We start from the raw sequence: 22,284 nt of genomic DNA, 5'->3' as shown, positions 1-22,284 counted from the left end.
TATTGTTTCCGACGTAACTGTTGGGGACCATATTGCAAACGGACTAAATGTTGAAGGACTGTATTGCAAGTTTTAAAAGTTGGGGGACCTAAATGAAAGCTTTAGAAAAGTTCAATGACCATTATTATACTTTACCCTAATAAATATTAGAAAAAAATTGAACTCATAATAATAAATATTGAAGAAAAATTATGCTCTTAATAACAAGTATTAAAAATAATTAGACCTGTAACTGATATAAAATTATATTTTTTCAAAATATAATCATAACTGGGCCATGGGCAGGTGCCCCTCCTGCCCAAGCCTAGATACGATCTTGGTAGCCATAGCCTAGTTGATCAAAGCTTGGATTATATTTATATTGCAACTATATCTTTCGGGAACGTAGATTTCAACAACCTAAAGTGTTTGATTGTAGAATAGACACCTTTTGATATAAAAAAATGGTGTCTGCAATGACTAAAAGCGATTTATTATTCTGGTTTAGACGGAGAGTCATCATCAATTGTTTAGGTAACTCATAAAAGTAAAGAGAACGCAAGAGAAAAAATTTAAATCCTTTCTCCAACTTTACATAATGATTTATACCATGACGTTTAGTATTAGTGTCGGGTCTACAAACATTATAACTTTTTGTAGGATGATAATGCTTATAGATATTATTGTTAATAGCAAATTTGACTTTGACAGATCACATGAATTAACAAATGATCATATTATTAGATTGTAGTTGTATGAAGGATATAGAACTCTGAAGGCTTCTAGGAGTTTTTAAGGTTTTGATCAGTTAAAAAATTATTTCAAAGACATCGATTAATGAAAATGCAACTTGTAGAGAAGATACGAAAGAGGCATAACAACACTATTGCTGGCGGTGACAGAAGTAAAAGATCAAGTTGAAGACAATTGATGCCATTTTGTTAGATTATTTTTGAACTTCATTTTCTTTTGCCTATACAAACCAAAGTGAACCTTGTATTTATAGGGTTAGATTGTTTGATTTTTTTATGGTATAGCATGGCAAAGAGGAACCCCGAAAAGGTTTCCATTTTTAATGATTCTCTTCTACATGTACAATATACAAGATTCCCATAATGAAAACTTGCATTTGACCCTAAATTTTAAATTATTACAAAAGAATAATGAATTCACTATATGAAATCAAACCTTTTTTCAAGCTCTGGAAGTACCGCCATGATCCCTCTCGACATGCTCTACAAGGGCGACAGGATCACGAAACCCCTTACTACACTTGGGGCACACATCAATGGACATCTTTAGAACTCGAGACTGGTTGTTCTTTTCATGCACCTTCTTAACATGCTCTACCAAGGCCGTCACCGACGAAAATTTCACCCTGCATTGCCTACATTCCTCCACTTTCCCGCTGCTGCTGTCACTCCCACTTTGTTGGTTTTCACGAAAACTAGTACCTACGTTGAGAAATCTTGTGACCCAGTTAGATAAAGATGTTGCCGGAGCTCCGGTGGGTTTCTTAGGTCCTACACAGTTGTGGTCGAGCCCGAACCGGTGCTTTAAGCAATGGTCTACACCGCAGTCCCTACAGTTGATCGTGTTGGAGAATGTTAGGGCTTCCCTGCAACGAGGAACCGGGCATTTTTTCTTTTTGACAACTTTCTCGTAGTTTGACGGATCGCATTCGGTATTAACATGTGATTCCCAGGAGATGTTGGGATCTTCATTGGGAACCAAGCGAACTCCTTTGGCGCATAACGGGCAAATGACGACGGTGACACCGTTGTTGTCACCTTTTGGACACTGATGTTTAATGTAGCTTCGATGTTCCAGGCAATAGCACTGTTTCCATTAATAAGAAAAGGGAGAAACTTCACCAAAAGAATTCAAAGCTTAAGCCCGATATGATTTATTCGAAAGTCTTGATTGTGAATAATCAAAATGAGACATTTTTCATATATGGGATACAAAACTGGAGAGAAGGAGAAAATGATGGCTTACCAGATTGCAGCGATCGCAAGTGAAAGGCAAAAAATCAATCTGTTTGCAATGTTGAATGCTGCAATGTCTTCCGAGATCAGGGAATTCCGGCGTCCCCATTGTTGTAATTCCGTGAACCCAGAACCTAAGTTCAATTCTCTTGCCGGAAAAGAAGCTACTTTCGGATTTCGTGGGTCCAGGTAGAAACCGCGAAATGAAAGTTGAAACGCCCGGAAACAGCTCAAATTTCCTTCTTCCTTGCGGGAAAAATAAAGAAAAGAAAATCTGAACATAATAATATTGGGACAGCCTCTATCCACTCTCCGACATTCTAGGAATTATATTTCGTGCATTAAACGAATAAAGCTTTTATATTTACCTTTTAACTTTTTAAATGTTAAATTGCAAGGTTTTCTTAATATAGTAATATTTAAATCAATGATGGTTATAAATAACTGTTTATATGTATTTATTATGATTAAATATTATGTATTAAATGAAATTTTGATATATTTTATTATTAAATTTTTAATGTCCATTGAAGTTAGAGTTCCATATTATATTTATTCTTTAGGTTTATAAATATAAAGTTTAAAGAAATTATTATATACAATTCATATTTGAGAAAATAATACATATTTCTCCTTTTACTATATTTGTTCTCATTCGTGTTCTTATCAATTTGCTTTTATTAATCATGGATAAATAATACAGGGTTATTTATTATATTATGTTAGCCTGTTTAATACTTGTAATGTCAATTATTGAATACGATATTAATTATGAAATTTTGAATGCGATGCACCTGTTAATAGCATGTGAATATATAAATATACTAGATATTATAATTCTTTTACCATGATTTTGTTGTAAAGTTGTATTGGACCTAATATTATATCAATGAGTTGAGTGGGCTGCCATCGATTTTGGGTGGTCGTATGATCTTATTGTACTTGGTTCTTATGCAATAAAATTTTTAAAACATTCTTTTCCTCCTTCCAATGTCCGTTGAGTCTTTGTTGTTTGACGGTTATGAAGGCGGTTTTTATCGAGGCCTTCATTTTTATCAAAAAAAGAAAGTTTTTGGATTTTTTTCTCTCTAAGTTTAAAGCACTTTCTGGTACCCTGAGCATATTACTTGGACATGAGAAACACATTAATGTAGTGGTTAGAACAAAAATCTTGTTATCCAGAATAAAGAAACACACACATATATATGTATTTAGTATAAACTCCCTGATGATGAAACCTATGATGTCTAAAATTTTAAACAAAAATATGAACAATGTAAAGAATTTCTAGAAATTAACAAGAATAATAGTCTTTATAATTGAGATCACTTATCAATAGGTTCAATAATAGTAGGAGTTGCATTAAAAAAGAGAGAATTCTTTTACAGATATTATTGGCGGAGGTTGAAGGGAACAAGCACTCACAAAGAAATTAAATCACAATCCGTGGAGAAAATCACCCACATTAAATTGAGCTACCCAAATTTCCCCATCACGAAGAAAGCAAGAAAGTCGTAACACAGAGTACAAGCAAAGCTAAATTATGCATGCCAATGCTCAAAGCTTCAGACTTCTCACCAACATCACCTCCCATCAAAGACTTTCCCGGTGTAGGTGCAGGTGCAGGAGCTGAAGAGTTACGAGCGAAGATTTTCAAAGGTTGTAGCACTTGATCCACTCGATAAATAGCAAGCTGACCATCGGCGGAAATGGTGCCGGCAACATTGGATTTCGTCAGCCCCGTCATTAGAGTTACCGTTTTCCCTGCAGTGGTGACATTGAGAGGGAACTCACCGTCGCCACTCTCTCCAGCTTCAGTTCTCATAGGGTTACTAATGATTACGAATTGGGATAATGGGACGTAAGTTGGGACGACATGATATAGCACCAGTGCAACCCTTTGTTCATCGTTGAGTGAATGCAGCTCACCGGATTTCAGGCTCGAAAAAGCTTTATCTGTCGGTGCGAAAATCGTCTTCCCATCGTCCGTATTGTTGAGCTCACCGAGGAGACGATTGGAGACTCGGGTGGATTTTAGAAGACGAATGAAGATGTTGAATTGGCTGGCTTTTCCGAGGATTTTGGTGACGTCCGGCGGACCGGGTGGCATAGGTGCCGGTGCCGGTGCCGGACCCGGAGCTTGAGCTGAAGTTATTGAGCAATGGAGATGGAAAAAGAAGAGAAATGAGAGAGTGAAGATGAGGTCTATGTTTTGCTTAGTTATCACCATCGTTGGAAAGTGTTGATTTAGCAATGGAAACAACGGGAAATTGAAGGGATTATAAGGTGAAGGGAAACCATAGATTGCTTGGAAAGAAAGTTAAAGTAAAAGAAATTTGAAGTTTGATTGGTGAAGTTTAGATTCTATTTTTATTACTTTACCAACTTTATATATCTAAAATAAATTTAAAAAATATATATAATATCTAAATATTAGATCGAATATTAGATCAATAAGTAATTTGAATATCAAATTAATTAAATATAATAAATAATAATAATATGTACTTGATCGGTGAAGTTTAGTTTCACTTGCATGCATATGTTGAGCCAAAATATAGTTGTTTTGATTGCAAGGCATACCATAAAGAAGCAAGTTGGGTTGAGTTGCATGTGTTAGTTGATGAGGAGCTCTTGACTAATTAAAATCTGTATTAAAATAGAATAGTAAAACAAACTGATATATTTATATACATATACAATCCCTCGTCTTTCCTAAACAACGAAATAATGCATTTGAAGCACTCAGCTCCGGAGAAAAGACCAAGGTCCCATACCAGTTCCTATCCTGAAGAACAATTGGAAGTGTTAGAATCATACTGAAATTTCTCAGAATCAGATAAATGAAACCACAGTTGAATTATCACCTCAAAAGACCAACAAACACACGTAAACACATGAAGATGGTCAAAGCAATCCAGATGCCGAGATAGCCATGGCTGGAGGATAGTATGAACAAGCAGGAGATGCTCACGACTGCAACCGCAACCTAGGAAAAAGAAAAATGGGATAGAAAAAGCTGTTGGATATTATGGTTTTGTTTATATGCAGGTTGGAATTGAACTAACCATGGAGTAGGCTGAATATGAAAAATCGGAAGCTCCGTAGTTAACTCCATCGAAAACGAAGGCTAAAGCATTGATAGGTTGAGTTACTGCAATGACCTTAATCCACAAGAAAATGTTGATGACCCAACAAGTTAGTATTCTAACAAAGAAAATAATATGTCTTAATAAATAAAACTGGAGCATCTCAAATTATATATATTTTCTCATTTAAGTAATTTTTCCCCGATTATTATAGGTGTCTAATGTTTTCGACATCACCATTTTAAGTGGATGATCCATCACGACAGTTAAAAAATTGATATATGACACATGTCGCATTTATATATTTAAAAAAAAATAGTTTTAAAAAAAATTAAAATTATTATTATTAAAAAACATATATATATATATATATATATATAAAAAAATGAAATTCTTAAAATCCCTAATTATAATCCCAAGTACTCTCGTTTTCCATCATCTCCAGCCATCCATCGTCAAACGGTCAATAATTTGTTGTTGCCTACCCACTTACCGATCATCACCTTCGTTGTCGTTTCAAACCCCAAAATTCCCAAATTCATAAACTCAAATCCCTAAAATCTCAAATATTCAATCCTTAAACCACAATCAATAATGACTGATGAACCTTTGGGTGGAAACCACGTTGCCTCCATATTCATTTGTGACATTGGTGGTGGCCGATCAACGATGTTGGTGACGGACGGCGATAATAAGGGATTTTAGGGTGTCTTCGAGGTTTTACAAAAAGAAATTATGCTTTTTTTTAAATAATACTAATTTTTTAAAATAAAATTTTCAAGAAAAGAAAATAAATGTGAGACATGTAAGATAACAATTTTTTTTAACTTTTGTAATAGTCGAGAAACTTAAAATGATAACATTGGTAACGTTAGACACCTACATTGACTAAAAAAAATTTAGACACCTAAATGAAAAAGCGATATAGTTGGAACACTTTATATTAAGCCAAAAAATGTTGTTATGATTTTGATTAAGGGGGCTATACCGGAAAGCTGATGTTCATGAGGTTCAAAACATCGGAATCCTTGGTAAACAAAGTGGAAGCAAGTTGTGATACAGCTGCTAGAAAAAATGATAGCAGAAGCCCCAAAAGAAGACCAATCTGAAGATAGATATGATAAGGAGAATTTAGAGCATGAAGCAAAGGTGAAACAAGTGAAGTTTAATGTTAATGTAATGTTAATACCTGCAACACACGAGAAGCAGCAGCCACTATCTTTTCATAATCTTTCTTCGCAAATGCACTTGCAAGGATTGCCTGGAAAAGGTAAGAAATATGTTGAAGTTTAAAAATAATATATTTGAATCCCCCATCAATAGTCAGTCATCAAAAATCATTTTATGACTGTCTCTAAGGGCTCTCTTCCCCTTTGTTGGGATGATCATGAACTGGTAGATCCTTCCGTTGGTCACCTTGTTTTCATAAAGTGAGATGCCTTTTTTGGGATGATCATAAATCGTCACATCCCACTATTGATTGTCTAGTTTTCACAGTGTGAGACGCCTCCTTAATGAAATCTCTATGTTAAGATGATCATGGTGGTTGCACCTACCAAATTTTCAGTCATATTGATATTCTCTACGTGGTGCTAAATTAACAAAATAATCGTTTATAAATTGTTAAGGTATCTATTCATCATATTGGTCTTTCGAAAGCTCTTAATTGATGCTTAATGTCAGAGCGTCATAAGAGTTCGGCACGATTCTCCACCCAAATCATAGGGGTTGAACCATTCATCTTCCCCACAATCCTATCAAGATTTTACCAACACAAACGATGTCTCAAATTCACTCTGTCCATGTGGTGCGTAGGAAATAAACACTCTCAAATAGAATCAATGTATAACGCTTTCTCGATTAAGATGGAACAAGTGTTATACCTCTAATAAATAAATAATAAATAATATTCGTGGACCTATTTGAATCCCATCAATTACACTCAACAACCACCCTATGCTTTAACTTCCCCCTCTCCTCCCCAAAAAAAACGATTTTCTTCCCCTTTCTCAATAGGTCTTTGGAGGGCTCTTTTCCCCCTCCATATTAGAGCATCCGTATTAGATCTAAAAAAATACCTTCCATACAAGGGACCTACGCCACCATATTCGAGTCCACCAACCACATCTCTACTATTGTAATCAACATATTCTATGGCTTAAAGAGATGAAGGGAAAGCAAGGAAGATCATGATTTTGACTGGTTCCGAACAAAGCCAACTTCCAAGGAGAAGAACTTGTAAAAATATGTAGGGGGGCAAACATAATGTAAAGGTGGTTCATTAAATTAAAATAAAATCTTACTTGTGCTGCAACAGCCAGTCCATCGGCAAGCAAAGAGGTTGCCACCCACATCTGCAAGCAAACCTGAAATGCAGCCATTGGTTTTGGCCCCAGCCTAGCCACTAATGAAGTCGCCAGGGTTATACAAGATGTTGTGGATATTACCTTAACCAATAGCTGAAATCCTGAATTGGTGACATCAAATATATCATAGTCCTGCAAGTGTTCTATATCATTTTCCTTTTCCCAGCAGATAAATCATTTGGAAAGAAAACTGGATTACAAAATCCAACTGAAACGATTGAATTCAATTTTACGTCGAACAATCAAACATCCTTTTGAGTTCGTTAAATAACCATAATTAAAGCACTCACCACTTTTAAGAAATCGACCTAACTGTAACTCTTTAAAACTTGGAGGCAATAGAATGACATTTTCAACTAATCTCCAAATGAGTACGATAAAAATTAAATACCTACAAATACAATGCACTAAGTTATTAACCAGATGAATACACATTAAAAGACCAGACAGATGATAGGGCCGACGCAACAAAAAGAAAATAACTTACTGAGAAACTACATGAGCGATGGCTGCACCATTGACCCCCAAACGAAGTGTGAATATGAATATGGGGTCGAGAAGAATGTTCACCGAGTCTCCAATGACTGCATTAGAAATTGCAAAAAAAACTATTAGGGGTAGTTTGCTCACAAACTATGATATATAATGAGTTTCCTTGTATGACAATGTTTCGCGTTCATAATGCATGATTGATAATCCGAAAGGACAAGTAGGATATGAAATTGGTTTTGCAATGGCAGCCTTTAATAGATCCTGCAGATGGAGGTGCAATGTAAACATCCATTGAACTCCATGGAAATGATATTTTTCAAATAATAAATAGTCCCGTTCAATGAATTCCTTTCAAGGGGATTGTCTGAATAAATCTCCACAAGCTGCTTTTGATTTCCAGCACAATCAAATTAATTATAACGGAAGCTTGCTTACTGATTGCATAAAAGGGAGTTTTAGTATCCTTTAATCCCCGGAAAACACCCTGAGCAGCCAACGAAAGAAGAATAGCTGGAGCACCGAGTGATCGTAATGTCAAGTATTGTTGGGCTATCTTGAGCATAGGAGATTCCTGGACAAAGCAAAAGCAGTATCATTGCTGTTAAGAGAAAAGTAGAAAGCTAATCAAATTAGAGAAATATTAGAGATGCAGCAGTTTAGATTCTCGGGGACCAATTAGGGTAAGTTCACTTCAAGAGGCTAATCCAATGTAGACAAAATGAACACTCACAGGTTTTACGCCCATGTAACGTAAGAGAGGTTTAGCAGTGGAAATAAGGAACAAAGTTTGAAGTATTCCAAGCATGCAACCAATAACCAGAGCTGAAGATGCTGATGGTACACGTCTTCTATTGTCCTCGGATTTGGCTATTTTCATGTCACTGCTGCCTACAAATGACATTTATATTCTCAATGATAAAATTATAGATGGGCCAAAACATGCTAAATGTAGCAGATATAATCAAGATGGTGAAAGAACCTCATGCAAGTGAACCTTGTCTAAGAATGCAATTTATCAAAACTCAGATTAGCCCAGGGAGAGCGAATGTAGAAAGCATACCAGTTAGAGGCACCATTTCCAGGCCAAAATCTTGATTACTTCCAACATTTTCATAATCTTCCGCTTCAGAAGTAGATTTAATAGTAGCTTCTTCCTCAGCAACAAAAGAAGTGGTAATACTGACTAGTGGGAACATGGTAATCCTTGATACTTGATTAAAAATTGCAACCGAAATTCCTACAGAAGCTAACTCCATGGCACCTATAGGATAAGATTTATATGTATAGAATGAAATCAAATCTTATTAACTGATTACTAACTCGGAAGTGGATCATTAATGAAATCTCACGCATTCATAATCGTATAGAGTAACTAAATGGTATCTGAGAATCGCAAATATCAGCTACATATCGAAACAGATAACCAAGACATTGATGATTCAGAAACTATATGAACAGAACTTATAAATTGACAGACCCTGTAGTGATATCATCTTCGGGATGCCTATCTTCCAGAATCATAATGAACATACCCATATGCGACGCAGATCCGAATATGATAAACATAGACTAAAAATAAGCTGACTTTATTTTTGAAAGTGTACAAGTCTCATATATACACTGCAATAACAATGATATAATAAATGTATCACACAATCATGGTAGAAGAAAGTGAGCACAAACCTATGCGGCCAATGAATGCTGTGTCTATTAGAGAAGCAATAGGATCTGCCATCAAAGCAAATGTTGCAGGTAATCCTATGTTCGCTATTTCTATGCCTAGTTCATCCTTTTTCAGAACATTCCTGCAAAATTATTATGATCAAAGAGTAACAAAACTGCCCAAGTGATGTTCAGATCGATGGTGATCATGTGTTACTTTACTTCCTTTTTGGGTTTGAAATGGAAATCTGGGTTTAAATTTTCAACCATGATCATCGTTTTAAGCTTTTCCAAATAGGTTAAACCAGAAGCAAATTATTTCCATTTAAGGCTTGAGGCTTGAGCAACAAGCACAACGTTTAAATTTGCAGAAGGATATGGCAGATTTAAAGAAAAAAATAAAATAAAAATACTATCTGGGAAATGAAGAATACCTTGAATCTCTGAAGAATATGAAAAGGGGTAACTTTCCCATATTGTTCCACAGAGTCAAAATGCATTCAACCGCCATGAATACAGTGTGGCAGCCCAATAAGTAATTGGTGTGTACCAAGTTCAAACTTCCTCAAGAACTTTTTTTTAAAAGAAAAATCTTAAATGGCTGGAATTTCACCACCTTCTTACAATTGTGACAGTCTTCATGCATGCAAAGTGGAACTTCCAAGGAATGAGAAAAGAAACAACGAGAAAGAAATCAAAGGGATCGAAATGGACTTACACAAATTAAACGAGGAAATAAGATGGTCCAAAGGGGCGGGTGGAAGCACCCGCCCCTAAACATTAAAATAATTATATATATTTTTTATTTTCTATGTATATTCTATTAAAAATATATTTTCGTCCTTAAAATTTTATAAATTTATTATCTCTTAAAATTTTAAAAGTTCGACCTCTAACATAAAATATCGTCGTTCAACTCAACTAACGGTGTCAGATTATTTTTTTTTTCTACACGGCCAGGTATTGCATAAACCTCCCTTAGATGAACAAAGCCCAGAACTCCAACGAAAATACTTAAATTAACAATAAGTTATTCATCAACGTAGAGAAGCTAACAACTTTGTATTAAAAAACACAAAATAGAGGGTGGCAAGAACTTATATTATTAAAAAAAAGGATAAATTACATCATTTGTCATTTAACTATTATGGTATTTAGTTTGATCACCGTACCTTAAAATTTCAATGAACATAGAGATGATCTGATATAACAAAAGTTTGGTGAAAAATCTACAAAAGAGAAATTTAAGAAAAACTTAAATTTCTCAATGACACAAAAAATCAAACCTTCGAATAAGATATACAAACTAATGATATTTTCAAAATGGGTTAAACACAAAATGATCAGTAATTAAAAACAAAAAAAAATGGAATCCTTTATTCCCCCACCTGCTTTTGTACTCTATTTTCTCATTTTATATTCGAAGCTCAACTGTTTTTTATTTTGAGAAAAAGAAGAGAAACATGCAAAAAGAAAATTCTTTTAGTTAAAGAAGAAGATAAACAAAGAGTGATGAGAAATTTAGGATTTGATTCAAATATTTAAATCATGAGTAAATTTGATGAATTATTTTGAATTAATATCAAATTGATAGAATATATAATTTTTATGAAGTTTTAAGTGATCAAATGACTTGTTTTGATGATGATGATTAAAATTTAAAAAAAAACTTAACCTTAATTACGAACTTACCCAAAAAAAATGACGACGAAAGAAGAAAAGCATTAATAGTTGGGTGACTTGTAGTATAGAGTTATAACACGAAAGGAAATTGCTAAGGACCACGACTGTGAAACAGACTCTCCTACTGCAGTCGGGGTTTCAACAGGGAAGGCTGATGGTTTTCATGCACCGTAGTCTTCAGCAATGACTTGCTTTGTGTAACTCCTAGACCCAGCCTATGTGTTTCGACTAAGTCTAGTGAATTACATTAAAATTTCTTAAAACATTTTTCTAAAACGTTATTCGATAATTTAAAACCATATTACAATTAACATTTATAAAAGTAAAATAAATAACGATAAAAGATTAAATCGTAAATATAATACTAAAAAACATTAACATAAACAAAACATGTCATAAATCTAAAGTACAATAGCAAAATCCATAAACATTATCATCATCATCATAAAATGAGTATGTAAAAAAATGCCCACATCACATAATTAAAAGCAATTCGGAAGATATAAACATTATAACAAAAAGTTCTTCTATAAAGTGTTGATCCTCCGAGTGCCCGAATCGGTGTCTATCCACAAGTATCTGAAAAGGGGGAAACAATTTGAAAAGTGAGCTAGGGGCTCAGTGTGTTCCATTAGTGCAATAAAAAATAATATGAAAAATCATAAAGTAATAGTCCAATAAAGTATCATTGAAATCCTGATAAAACATAAGATATTAAATCACATAGTATACCCTCCTCCCTTACACCATATGCAGTTCCCCAGAACTGTGTCCATAGGGCAACTTTAATTTTTCCAAAATTAAAACATTTAATTACTAAAGCATATTTGGGTTTGACGATCAATTTGGAGGCTTTCAGGTTAGAATTTGGCAAAACAGACTTCAAAATCGAGCTCAGGACGTCGAAAAAATAAAATAAGGCTTTTCAAAAAATTTAATTTTTCCGGTCAAAGTCAACAGTCAACGGGTCGGGCAGGCGGGTCGATTCTGCCTGAAACAGTTTCCAGAATTCTCTTGGACAGGCTGGAGACCCCTACGCATTATCGACGTGTGGTGGTTCATGCGATGGCGATAGGGGCCGTTATCACTGGTCGATCACTCTAATTTCAACTACACAATCAAATTTATCAATTCCAGCCCAAAAACACAACATAACTCATCAAATTTACTAAAAATAAACTGTCAACTTACCCCCAATGTGGTTAACGATGGCACGACATAAGGGACTAAATCGATCGGGTTTTGGTCGTACGATGTCGGTGAATAAGGTGGTAGAAGAGGTTAGGCGCGACACTAGTCGGTTCGGTTGAGATCGCCAAAATATAATCGTTGGGGGGAAAATGTGAAGCTTTCGACGGGGTTTCGTGGTGTTATATGCCATTTCATGATGAATTGGGGGTTGGGATTTGTTCTTTGGATGATGACACGTCGAATAGGGGCGATGACGGCAGTCGGAGATGGTCGGATGACAGGGAATCGATTGTGGAAAGTGACAGTTAGGGTTAAGGAAAATTGGGGAAATTTAGGGATTTTTAGGAAATAATTTGGGGTTTATCCAATCGGGTAATTATATTTTTACTGGTAATAAGAAATGGCTAATTTCCTATTTTAGTCCTTGCATTCATCAAAACTTCCTAAAATGGTCTACTAACTTTATCAGATTTCAATCTAGTCCCTAAATTTTACCCAAATAAATCTTTAATTAATTCTCTAATTTTTCTTAAACATTTGGGTTGTGACAATTCTTCATCTCTAAAAGAAATTTCATCCTCTAAATTTACCTGGAGTAAATAGATGCAGAAACTGAGTCTTTACGGATTCTTATGTCTCCCAGGTGGCATCTGCATGACCTCGGTTCCTCCACTGGACCTTGACCATCGGAATATGCTTGTTCCTTAGTGCTCTCTCATCTCGATCCAAGATTGTACAAGCTCCGCATCATATGATAAATCTGGTCTCAACTCAACATCCTCTAACTGAATGATGTGGCTTGGGTCCGGACGATAGAACCTCAACATCGACACATGAAAGACATCAAATTTATTAAAAAAAATCAACTTACCACCAACGACGGTTAATGAAGGCGTGACGATGAGGGACTAAATCGATTGGGTTTTGGTCGTACGACGTCGTTGAATAAGGTGGTGGAAGCGATGAGGCACGACACTCGTCAGTTCGATCGGAATCACCGAAAAATCAAGGCACGCTGGGGGAAAATGTGAAGCTTCTGACGGGGTTTCGTGGCGTTAGATGTCTTTTCACGGTAAATTAGGGGTTGGGCTTTTTTTCGCTGGATGATGACGTGTCGAATGTGGGCGATGATGACAGTCAGAGATAGCCTGACGGCAGGGAATCGACCGTGGAAAGCGACAATTATGGTTAAGGTTAAAGAAAATTAGGGAAATTTAGGGATTTTGGGAAATAATTTGGGGTTTACCTAATCAGGTAATTATATTTTTAGTGGTAATAAGAAATGGTTAATTTCCTATTTTAGTCATTTCATTCATCAAAACTTCCTAAAATGGTATGTTAACTTCATCAGATTTCAATCTAGTCCTTAAATTACCAAATAAATCTTTAATTAATTCTCTATTTTTCCTAAAAATTTGGGTTGTGACAATTCTCCCCTCTAAAAGCAATTTCGTCCTCGAAATTTACCTAGAGTAGACAAATGTGGAAACTGAGTCTTTACGGTTTCTTCTGTCTCTCATGTGGCATCTACAGGACCTCGGTTCCTCCACTGGACCTTTACCATCGAAATATGCTTGTTCCTCAACGCTCTCTCATCTCGATCCAAGATTTGTACATGCTCCTCATCATATGATAAATCTGGTCTCAACTCAACATCCTCTAACTGAATGTTGTGACTTGGGTCCAGACGATAGAACCTCAACATTGACACATAAATACATCATGGATACGACTGAGCTTGGGAGGCAACACGAGCTGGTATGCAACATGTCCTACTCTCTTCAAGATACGAAATGATGTAATAAATCTTGGACTCAATTTACCCTTTTACCCAAATCTCAGTACTTTCTACCATGGAGATGCTTTTAAAAAGACCTGATCTCTAACTCAAATTGAATATCTTTCCTCCTATGGTCAGCATAAGACTTTTGTCTGTCAAATTCTCTTTCAGGCAATCACAAATCAATATGATTGTGTCCTCCGTCTCACGCACTAACTCAGGTCCCAAAGTCTTATGATCACGCAACTCAGTCTAACAAATCAGGGTGTGACATCTACGCCCATAGAGTGATTCGTACGGTGCCATACAAATGCTAGCCTGGTAGCTGTTATTGTAAGCAAACTCAGTCAGAGGCAAAAAGTTCTCCCAACTACCATGAAAATCAATCACGCAGCCCTGCAACATATCCTCTATGACATGAATTACTCACTCAGATTGACCATCAGTCTGTGGATGGAAAGTTATACTAAAATCCAATCTCGTACCCAGAGCCCTATGCAATGCCTTCTAGAATTTCGAAGTGAATCTTGGATCTCAATCAGAAATGATAGATAACGGAACACCATTCAATCTAACAATCTCTGACATGTACAATCTAGCCAGCTTGTCCAGCTAGAAAAATTGAAACTAATGATATTTTCAAAATGGGTTAAACACAAAATGATCAGTAACTAAAAAAAATAGAATCCTTTATTCCCCCTGCTTTTTGTACTATATTTTCTGATTTTATATTCGAAGCTCAATTGTTTTTTATTTTGAGAAAAAGAAAGAGAAACATGCAAAAAGAAAATTCTTTTAGTTAAAGAAGAAGACAAACAAAGAGTGATGAGAAATTTAGGATTTGATTCAAATATTTAAAATCAGGAGTAAATTTGATGAATTATTTTGAATTAATATCAAATTGATAGAATATATAAATATTATGAAGTTTTAAGTGATCAAGTGACTTGTTTCGATGATGATGATTAAAATTAAAAAAAAAATTAACCTTATTACGAACTTACCCAAAAAATGATGATGAAATAAAAAAAGCATCAATAGTTGGGTGACTTGTAGTATAGAGTTATAACCCGAAAGGAAATTGCTAAGGACCACGAGTGTGAAACAGACTCTCCTGTTGCAGTCGGGGTTTCAACAGGATAGACTGATGGTTTTCATGCACCGTGGTCTTCAACAATGACTTGCTTTGTGTAACCCCCTAGACCCAGTCTATGGGTTTCGACCAAGTCTAGTGAATTACATTAAAATTTCTTAAAACATTTTTCTAAAACGTTATTCGACAATTTAAAACCATATTACAATTAAAATTTATAAAAGTAAAATAAATAACGATAAAAGTTTAACTCGTAAATATAATACTAAAAAAACAGTTACATAAACAAAACATGTCATAAACCTAAATTACAATAGCAAAATCCATAAACATCATCATAAAATGATTATGTCAAAATAAATGCCCATGTCACATAATTAAAAGCAATTCGGATGATAGAAACATTACAACAAAAAGTTCTTCTATAATGTGTCGATCCTCCGAATGCCTGAATCGGTGCCTATCCACAAGTATCTGAAAGGGGGGAAATAATTTGAAAAGTGAGCTAAGGGCTTAGTGTGTCCCATTAGTACAATAAAAACATAATATGAAAAACCATCAAGTAATAGTCTAGTAAAGTATCATGGAAATCCTGATAAAACATAAATTATTAAATCACATAGTATACCCTCATCCCTTACACCATATACAGTTCCCCAAAACTGCATCCATATGGCAACCTTATATCCATTGGGTATAAGGAGCCAACCTAAGGGAACATCTTGGTCCTGAAAGCCTACCAAAGAGCCGTCTTAGGTTCTTAAGGATTTACCAGCTTGATCAGGGTTGTACCTCCATACTCCAGTCTACCCATATAATATCCCCATAAATTAGTTCACATAATAAGAAAAGATTTCCATGATCCGTATTCGGTAAAATAATATCGTCCAGTGAAAATAATCTTTCAAATATCACGCATCATTCCATCATAGTTCATAAATCATCATCCATTGAATCATAAATTTCAGTGAAATATATATATCAAATCAGATAAGCTATCGAATAACACATAGGGAACATATCTCGTAAAATAGGGCACACAGTAAAACAACTAAGCACCGACCTCATCACGCTCTGCTACAGTGCTCGAACCTAATTTATAGAAATCAAAGTTAATCTTGAAGTAATATTATAAATCAGGGTATTCAAAAAGTTCACAGTTCATACGAGTGACTATCGACTCTCGTGGCCTAACGGATTGAGAAGAGCTGGGTCGAACGGTCAGATAAGTCTTTAGTACCTTCAAACAATAACAATTTATCAGTCCTAAGTCTTACCTTAATTTTTTCCAAAATTAAAACATTTAATTACTTAAGCATATTTGGGTTTGACGGTTAATTTGGAGGCTTTCAGGTTAGAATTTGGAAAAACAAACTTCGAAATCAGGCTTAGGATGTCTAAAAACATAAAAAAGTATTTTTTTTAAAAATTGACTTTTTCGGTCAAAGTTAACGGTCAACGGGTCGGGTAGGTGGGTCGGTTCAGCCTGAACTGGTTTTCAAAATTCTATTGGACCAGCCGAAGACCCCCATGCGTATTGTCGGTGCGTGTGGCGGCGACAGGGGCTGCAATCACCATCCGATCACTCCAATTTCAACTATACAATCAAATTTATCAGATACCAGCCCAAAATCACAACGTAACTCATCTAATTTACTAAATATAAACTGTCAACTTACCCCCAACAGCGGTTCACAACGGCGCGATGATAAGGGACCAAATCGACCAAGTTTTGATTACATGACGTCGGTGAATAAGGTGGCGGAAGCGGTGAAGCACGACGCTAATCGGTTCGGTCTGAATCGTTGAAAAATTAAGGCTCACCGGGGGAAATGTGAAGCTTGCGATGGGGTTTTGCTGCGTTAGATATCGTTTCACGGTGAATTGGGGGTTGGGCTTTGATCGTCGGATGTTGACGCGTCGAATGGGGGCGGTGACAGCAGTCAAAAATGGTCAGATGGCGGGGAATCGGCTGTGGAAAGCGATGGTTAGGATTAAGATTAAGGGAAATTGGGGAAATTTGAGGATTTTCAGGGAATAATTTAGGGTTTACCCAATCAGATAATTATATTTTTACTGTAATAAGAAATGTCTAATTTCCTATTTTAGTCCGTGTATCATCAAAACTTCTTAAAATGGTATGCTAACTTAATCAGATTTCAATATAATCCTTAAATTTTATCCAAGTAAATCTTTAATTAATTCTCTAATTTTTCCTAAAAATTTGGGTTGTGACATTCTCCCCTTCTAAAAGAAATTTTTTCATCAAAATTTACCTGGAGTAAACAATGTGGAAACTGAGTCTTTACAGATTTTTCTGTCTCCCAGGTGGCATCTGCAAGACCTCAGTTCCTCTATTGGACCTTTACCATCGGAGTACGCTTGTTCCTCAGCGCTCTCTCATCTCGATCCAAGATCTGTACAGGCTCCTCATCATATGATAAATCTGGTCTCAACTCAACATCCTCTAACTAAATAATGTGGCTTAGGTCTGGATGATAGAACCTCAACATCGACACATGAAAAATATCATGGATACGACTGAGCTGGGGAGGCAACTCGAGCTAGTATGCAACAAGTCATACTCTCTTCAAGATACGAAATGGTCCAATAAATCTTAGACTCAATTTACCCTTTCGCCTAAATCTCATCACTTTCTTCCATGGAGATACTTTTAAAAAGACATGATCTCCGACCTCAAACTGAATATTTTTCCTCATCTGGTCAGCATAAGACTTATGTTTGTCAAATGCCTCTTTTAGGCCGTCACGGATCAATCTGACTGTGTCCTCTGTCTCACGCACTAACTCAGGTCCCAAAGTCTTACGATCACATAACTCAGTCTAATAAATCGGGGTACGACATCTACGCCCATAGAGTGCTTCGTACGATGCCATACGAATGTTAACCTGGTAGCTGTTGTTGTAGGCAAACTCAGCCAGAGGCAAAAAGTTTTTCCAACTACCATTAAAATCAATCACGTAGCCCTGTAATATATCCTTCAGGACCTGAATCACTCACTCAGATTGACCATCAGTATGCGGATGAAAAGTTGTACTAAAATCCAATCTCGTACCCAGAGCCCTATGCAGTGTCTTCCAGAATCTCGAAGTGAATATTGGATCTCGATCATAAATGATAGATAACGGAACAACATGCAATCTAACGATCTCTAACATATACAATATAGCCAGCTTGTCTAACGTATAACTTACCCGCATAGGAATGAAGGGAGCCGGCTTTGTAAGCCTATCAACTATCACCCAGATCGAATCTTTTTTCGAAGGTGTCAAAGGCAACCCAATAATGAAATGCATAGTAATATGCTCTCATTTCCACTTGGGAATCTTGATAGGTTGTAACAAACCTGACGGATGTTGATGCTCTGCCTTAACTTGCTGACAAGTCAAACATCTAGCCAAAAAATCAGAGATGTCTTTCTTCACGCTGATCCAATGATATATATCTTTCTCAGATTCCGATACATCTTATCTCCACTGAGGTGCAAAGCATATGGATTACTCTGAGCCTCACTGAGGATATCCTACCTCAACTCTGTATCATCAGGCACACAATATCGACCCTTGAAGCATAACACTCTATCCTGGTTAAAAGTATAATTTGAGGTTTTCCCCTGCTCCATTTGCTCTAAAATGGAAATCAAGAAGCTATCATGAGATTACTTAGCCTTAATCTCTTTAGCCAAGTTTGACTTAACCTGTAATTTTGCTAACATAGTACCATCATCAAATAAATTTATCATTGCCATTAAGGACCTCAAATCAGCTATCACCTTTCGACTCAAAGCATTTGCAACGATGTTAGCTTTACCCGTGTGATAATCAATCATACAATTATAATCCTTTAGAAGTTCTAGCCAACGACGTTGCCATAGATTAATCTCCTTCTGGATCAGAAGATACGTTAAGCTCTTATGATATGTAAAAATTTAACACTTCTCTCCATAAAAATAGTGTATACAGATTTTTAAGGTAAAGATCACTGCTGCTAACTCCAAATCATGGGTCGATAATTACACTCATGCGGATGCAGCTAACGAGACGCATAAACTATTACTTTACCCTCCTACATCAGAACACAACCAAGACCGGAGTGTGAAGCGTCACTATACACTGTAAAATCCTTCCCGGGCTCAGGTTGAGTCAACACTGGAGCTTGAGTCAAAACCACCTTTAATTTCTCAAAGTTCTCCTGTTGTACCTCGCCCCATTCAAATGGGACATTCTTCCTCAACAGCTTCGTCAAATGAGCCGTAATGATCGAGAAACCCTCGATAAAACGCCGATAATATCATGCTAATCCCAAGAAACTATGAATCTCAGAGATATTCTTGGGTCGCTTCCAACTCACAATAGCCTCAATCTTGCTCTGATCGAACTGAATACCCCTCGTAAAAACAATATGCCTAATGAATGACACCTCCCGAAGCCAAAATTCACATTTGCTCAACCTAACATACAAACGATGCTCTCTGAGAGTCTGCAGAATAATCTTCAAATGCTCATCATGCTCTGCCTCAGTCTGGGAATAAACTAGAATATCATCAATAAAAACTACTATAAACTAATCTAAATAGAGCCAGAACACACAATTCATCAGGTTCATAAAAGTTGCAGGAGCATTCGTCAGACCAAAAGGCATCACCAAGAACTCATAAAGACCATATCTAGTGCAAATGACAGTCTTCACAACATTTGAACTTTAAACTTTAACTGATAATACCCTAAGCGAAGATCGATACAAGAATATGCAGTAGCTCCTCGCAATTGATTGAATAAATCATAAATCATGTGTAGTGGAATCGTCAACTTGTTCAACTTCCGGTAGTCAATATATAGCCTTAGCGATCCATCATTCTTTTTCACAAACAGAACTGGAGCTCCCAGGGTGAGGTATTATGCATGATAAATCCTCGATAGAATAATTCTTGCAACTGATCCTTCAACTCCTTAAGTTTCTTTGGATCCATGCGATAGTGTGCCATAGAAACAGGTGCAGATCCGGGATAAACCTTAATCTCGAACTCTATCTCTCTATCAGGAGGTAACCCTAGCAACTTCTCCGAAAAGAAATCGGGAAACTCGCTAACTATACAAATCTCCTTAATCTTGGACAAAGAACCTTTAGTGTACAAAATATAGGCAATGAAAGTCTCATATCCCTTCCAGACTATTTGGTCAATAACCAAAGCCGAAACTATATTGAAGAGATAACCACAATGCTCACCAACTAACACAACAGTCCGACCATCATAAGTCTTCAGAGTAGCTCTCTTGTACTCACAATCCAAATTGACCTTGTGTTTATTCAGCCAATTTATCCCTATAATTAAATCAAACTCTTCAAAGGAAGCCCCATAAGGTCGATGAGAAAAATTTCACCCTGAACCTCTAGAGGAAAATGCCAAAATACTTTATTCCCCACCACTGACTATCCTACTGAAGTCGTAACCGTAACAGTATTATCGGTGTCTACAATCAGAATCTGAAGGTTTCGAGAAACTGAACTAGATACATAGGAATGGGTGGAGCCATTGTCTAGTAATGCAAAGTATAGAACAAAATAATGGTAAATGTACCTGCAATAACTTCTGGTTTATCTCTGTCATCCCGATGTCTAGTAGCATACACTAAAGTTGGCTATATGGCCTCCAAAAATACATGCTCTCGGCTCTGCTAGGCTCGAGCTCTACAATCTGCCCTGGATGCTGATCCGGAAGGCTTTCCCTGACTACGACATCTGGCTGAGGTTTGAACTAATGTATGTGAACGTGCAGGAGTCTGGGTATATGTCTGCTCATAAGAAGCTAGTTGTGGACAGTCCCTCCATAAATGACCACTGGATTCTTACGACACTCTCTTATGTGTCAATTACCACAATAATCATAAAGGGGCACCTGAGGCAACCCCAAAAAACCACCTTGACTAACAGCTGTGGGAAAAGATGTTACACTTATGAGGGGCCAAAGTACGAGTCCTCTTTTCTGACTGTGCAAAAGACTCAGTAGGGCCAAAAGACTTCTTAGATCATTACTGATCGACACACTCTCTATCAGGAGCTAAATCCTCCACCTCCTCTGCATCTTTCGTTCTTCTCACCAGCACATCAAAAATCTCATCCCGGTGGGTCACAATCTGCCTGTTCAACTCATATCTAAGTCCGAGAGCAAACTTGCAGCATCTCTCTCTCTCTATGAGAACCAAACTAATACAATATTTTAACAGTTTCAAGAATTCTATCTCGTGCTCGGAGACTAACATATCTCCCTGCACCAAGTCTTGGAACTGATGTTGTCTCTCAGTCGGATAACATTTTCCCAGAAAATGCTTCCTGAAGCGCTATTTGAAGAACTCCTAAGTCAAACGATCAGTTGGGACATTACTAACTACTGACTCCCACCGGGTGTGGGCATTACCATCTAACATCGCTACTGTACCCAGTTATCTCTTAGTTGGGTCCAAACCCAACTGATCTATATGTTTTTTCGTATTATGGAGCCAATTTGGACCTCTCTCGTCAAGCACCACTCTCGTAGGCTCAGAACTAGAATCTGGACCTCATCTGACAGGAGTCGACATATCTATCTCGGGAGCAAGTGGCGGGTCTATAGCAGTGTCATCAACAGGATCAGAAAATATAGCAGTTCGACCTCATCCAGGGCTAGGCCGACGACCACGTCTTTCACTCATCGACAATGATCTCTAATTCACAAAAGAGGTAGACTTAAAGTTAGATCGACACTGGAGTACTGGACACATTTAACTCGTAAAAACAGGTGACATGGCCTTACAGAAAATTTGTAAAACGTTTTTAAAACAGTTTAAAATTTTACGTATGACCCATTTACAATGTGAGGTTTAAAAACTAAAAGCTCTGTTACCAATAAAATGTAACCCTAGACCCAGCCTATGCGTTTCGATTAAGTCAGGTGAATTACATT

At 36.5% G+C, this 22,284-nt stretch overlaps 3 protein-coding genes and 1 long non-coding RNA gene across 4 annotated transcripts; all 4 read right to left on the bottom strand.

Moving 5' to 3' along the window:
- Positions 1-1,173: 1,173 nt before the first annotated feature.
- Positions 1,174-2,076, bottom strand: LOC120139781 (zinc finger AN1 and C2H2 domain-containing stress-associated protein 11-like). Its single transcript, XM_039154918.1, has 2 exons — positions 1,978-2,076; positions 1,174-1,818 (listed from the first exon to the last, which is right to left on the bottom strand). Exons 1-2 carry the CDS (start codon positions 2,074-2,076, stop codon positions 1,174-1,176), a joined length of 744 nt encoding a protein of 247 aa, XP_039010849.1.
- A 1,383-nt stretch (positions 2,077-3,459) lies between these two features.
- Positions 3,460-4,266, bottom strand: LOC120139772 (fasciclin-like arabinogalactan protein 12). The gene has a single exon (XM_039154907.1). It carries the CDS (start codon positions 4,195-4,197, stop codon positions 3,460-3,462), a length of 738 nt encoding a protein of 245 aa, XP_039010838.1. The 5' UTR covers positions 4,198-4,266.
- A 441-nt stretch (positions 4,267-4,707) lies between these two features.
- LOC120139787 lies at positions 4,708-5,122 on the bottom strand. The gene is made up of 3 exons (XR_005517668.1): positions 5,036-5,122; positions 4,835-4,956; positions 4,708-4,755 (listed from the first exon to the last, which is right to left on the bottom strand). It is a non-coding gene; the product is annotated as an uncharacterized LOC120139787 (long non-coding RNA).
- Positions 5,123-6,038: 916 nt separating this feature from the next.
- Positions 6,039-10,102, bottom strand: LOC120139771 (protein DETOXIFICATION 42-like). Its single transcript, XM_039154906.1, has 10 exons — positions 10,011-10,102; positions 9,598-9,719; positions 8,975-9,175; positions 8,645-8,802; positions 8,350-8,485; positions 7,910-8,006; positions 7,713-7,813; positions 7,360-7,523; positions 6,246-6,317; positions 6,039-6,161 (listed from the first exon to the last, which is right to left on the bottom strand). The coding sequence occupies exons 1-10, from the start codon at positions 10,085-10,087 to the stop codon at positions 6,039-6,041; spliced, it is 1,251 nt and encodes a 416-aa protein (XP_039010837.1). The 5' UTR covers positions 10,088-10,102.
- Positions 10,103-22,284: the final 12,182 nt, after the last annotated feature.

Source organism: Hibiscus syriacus, unplaced genomic scaffold, assembly GCF_006381635.1.
Source record: "Hibiscus syriacus cultivar Baekdansim isolate YM2019G1 unplaced genomic scaffold, ASM638163v2 tig00110773_pilon, whole genome shotgun sequence".
In the NCBI taxonomy this organism is placed as follows: Eukaryota; Viridiplantae; Streptophyta; class Magnoliopsida; order Malvales; family Malvaceae; genus Hibiscus; species Hibiscus syriacus.
The sequence above is the reverse complement of the archived record's forward strand: the minus strand, read 5'-3'. Positions and strand labels throughout refer to the sequence as shown.

Bases quoted from the DNA above. Each gene is read 5' to 3' on its own strand.
- LOC120139781 (XM_039154918.1), bottom strand. From the start codon at position 2,076: ATGGGGACGCCGGAATTCCCTGATCTCGGAAGACATTGCAGCATTCAA. The intron at 1,819-1,977 runs GTAAGCCATCAT...TAATGGAAACAG, and splicing joins CTTGCGATCGCTGCAATCTG to TGCTATTGCCTGGAACATCG.
- LOC120139772 (XM_039154907.1), bottom strand. From the start codon at position 4,197: ATGGTGATAACTAAGCAAAACATAGACCTCATCTTCACTCTCTCATTT.
- LOC120139771 (XM_039154906.1), bottom strand. From the start codon at position 10,087: ATGGCGGTTGAATGCATTTTGACTCTGTGGAACAATATGGGAAAGTTA. The intron at 9,720-10,010 runs GTATTCTTCATT...ATAATTTTGCAG, and splicing joins ATATTCTTCAGAGATTCAAG to GAATGTTCTGAAAAAGGATG. The intron at 8,803-8,974 runs GTATGCTTTCTA...TGTCATTTGTAG, and splicing joins GGAAATGGTGCCTCTAACTG to GCAGCAGTGACATGAAAATA.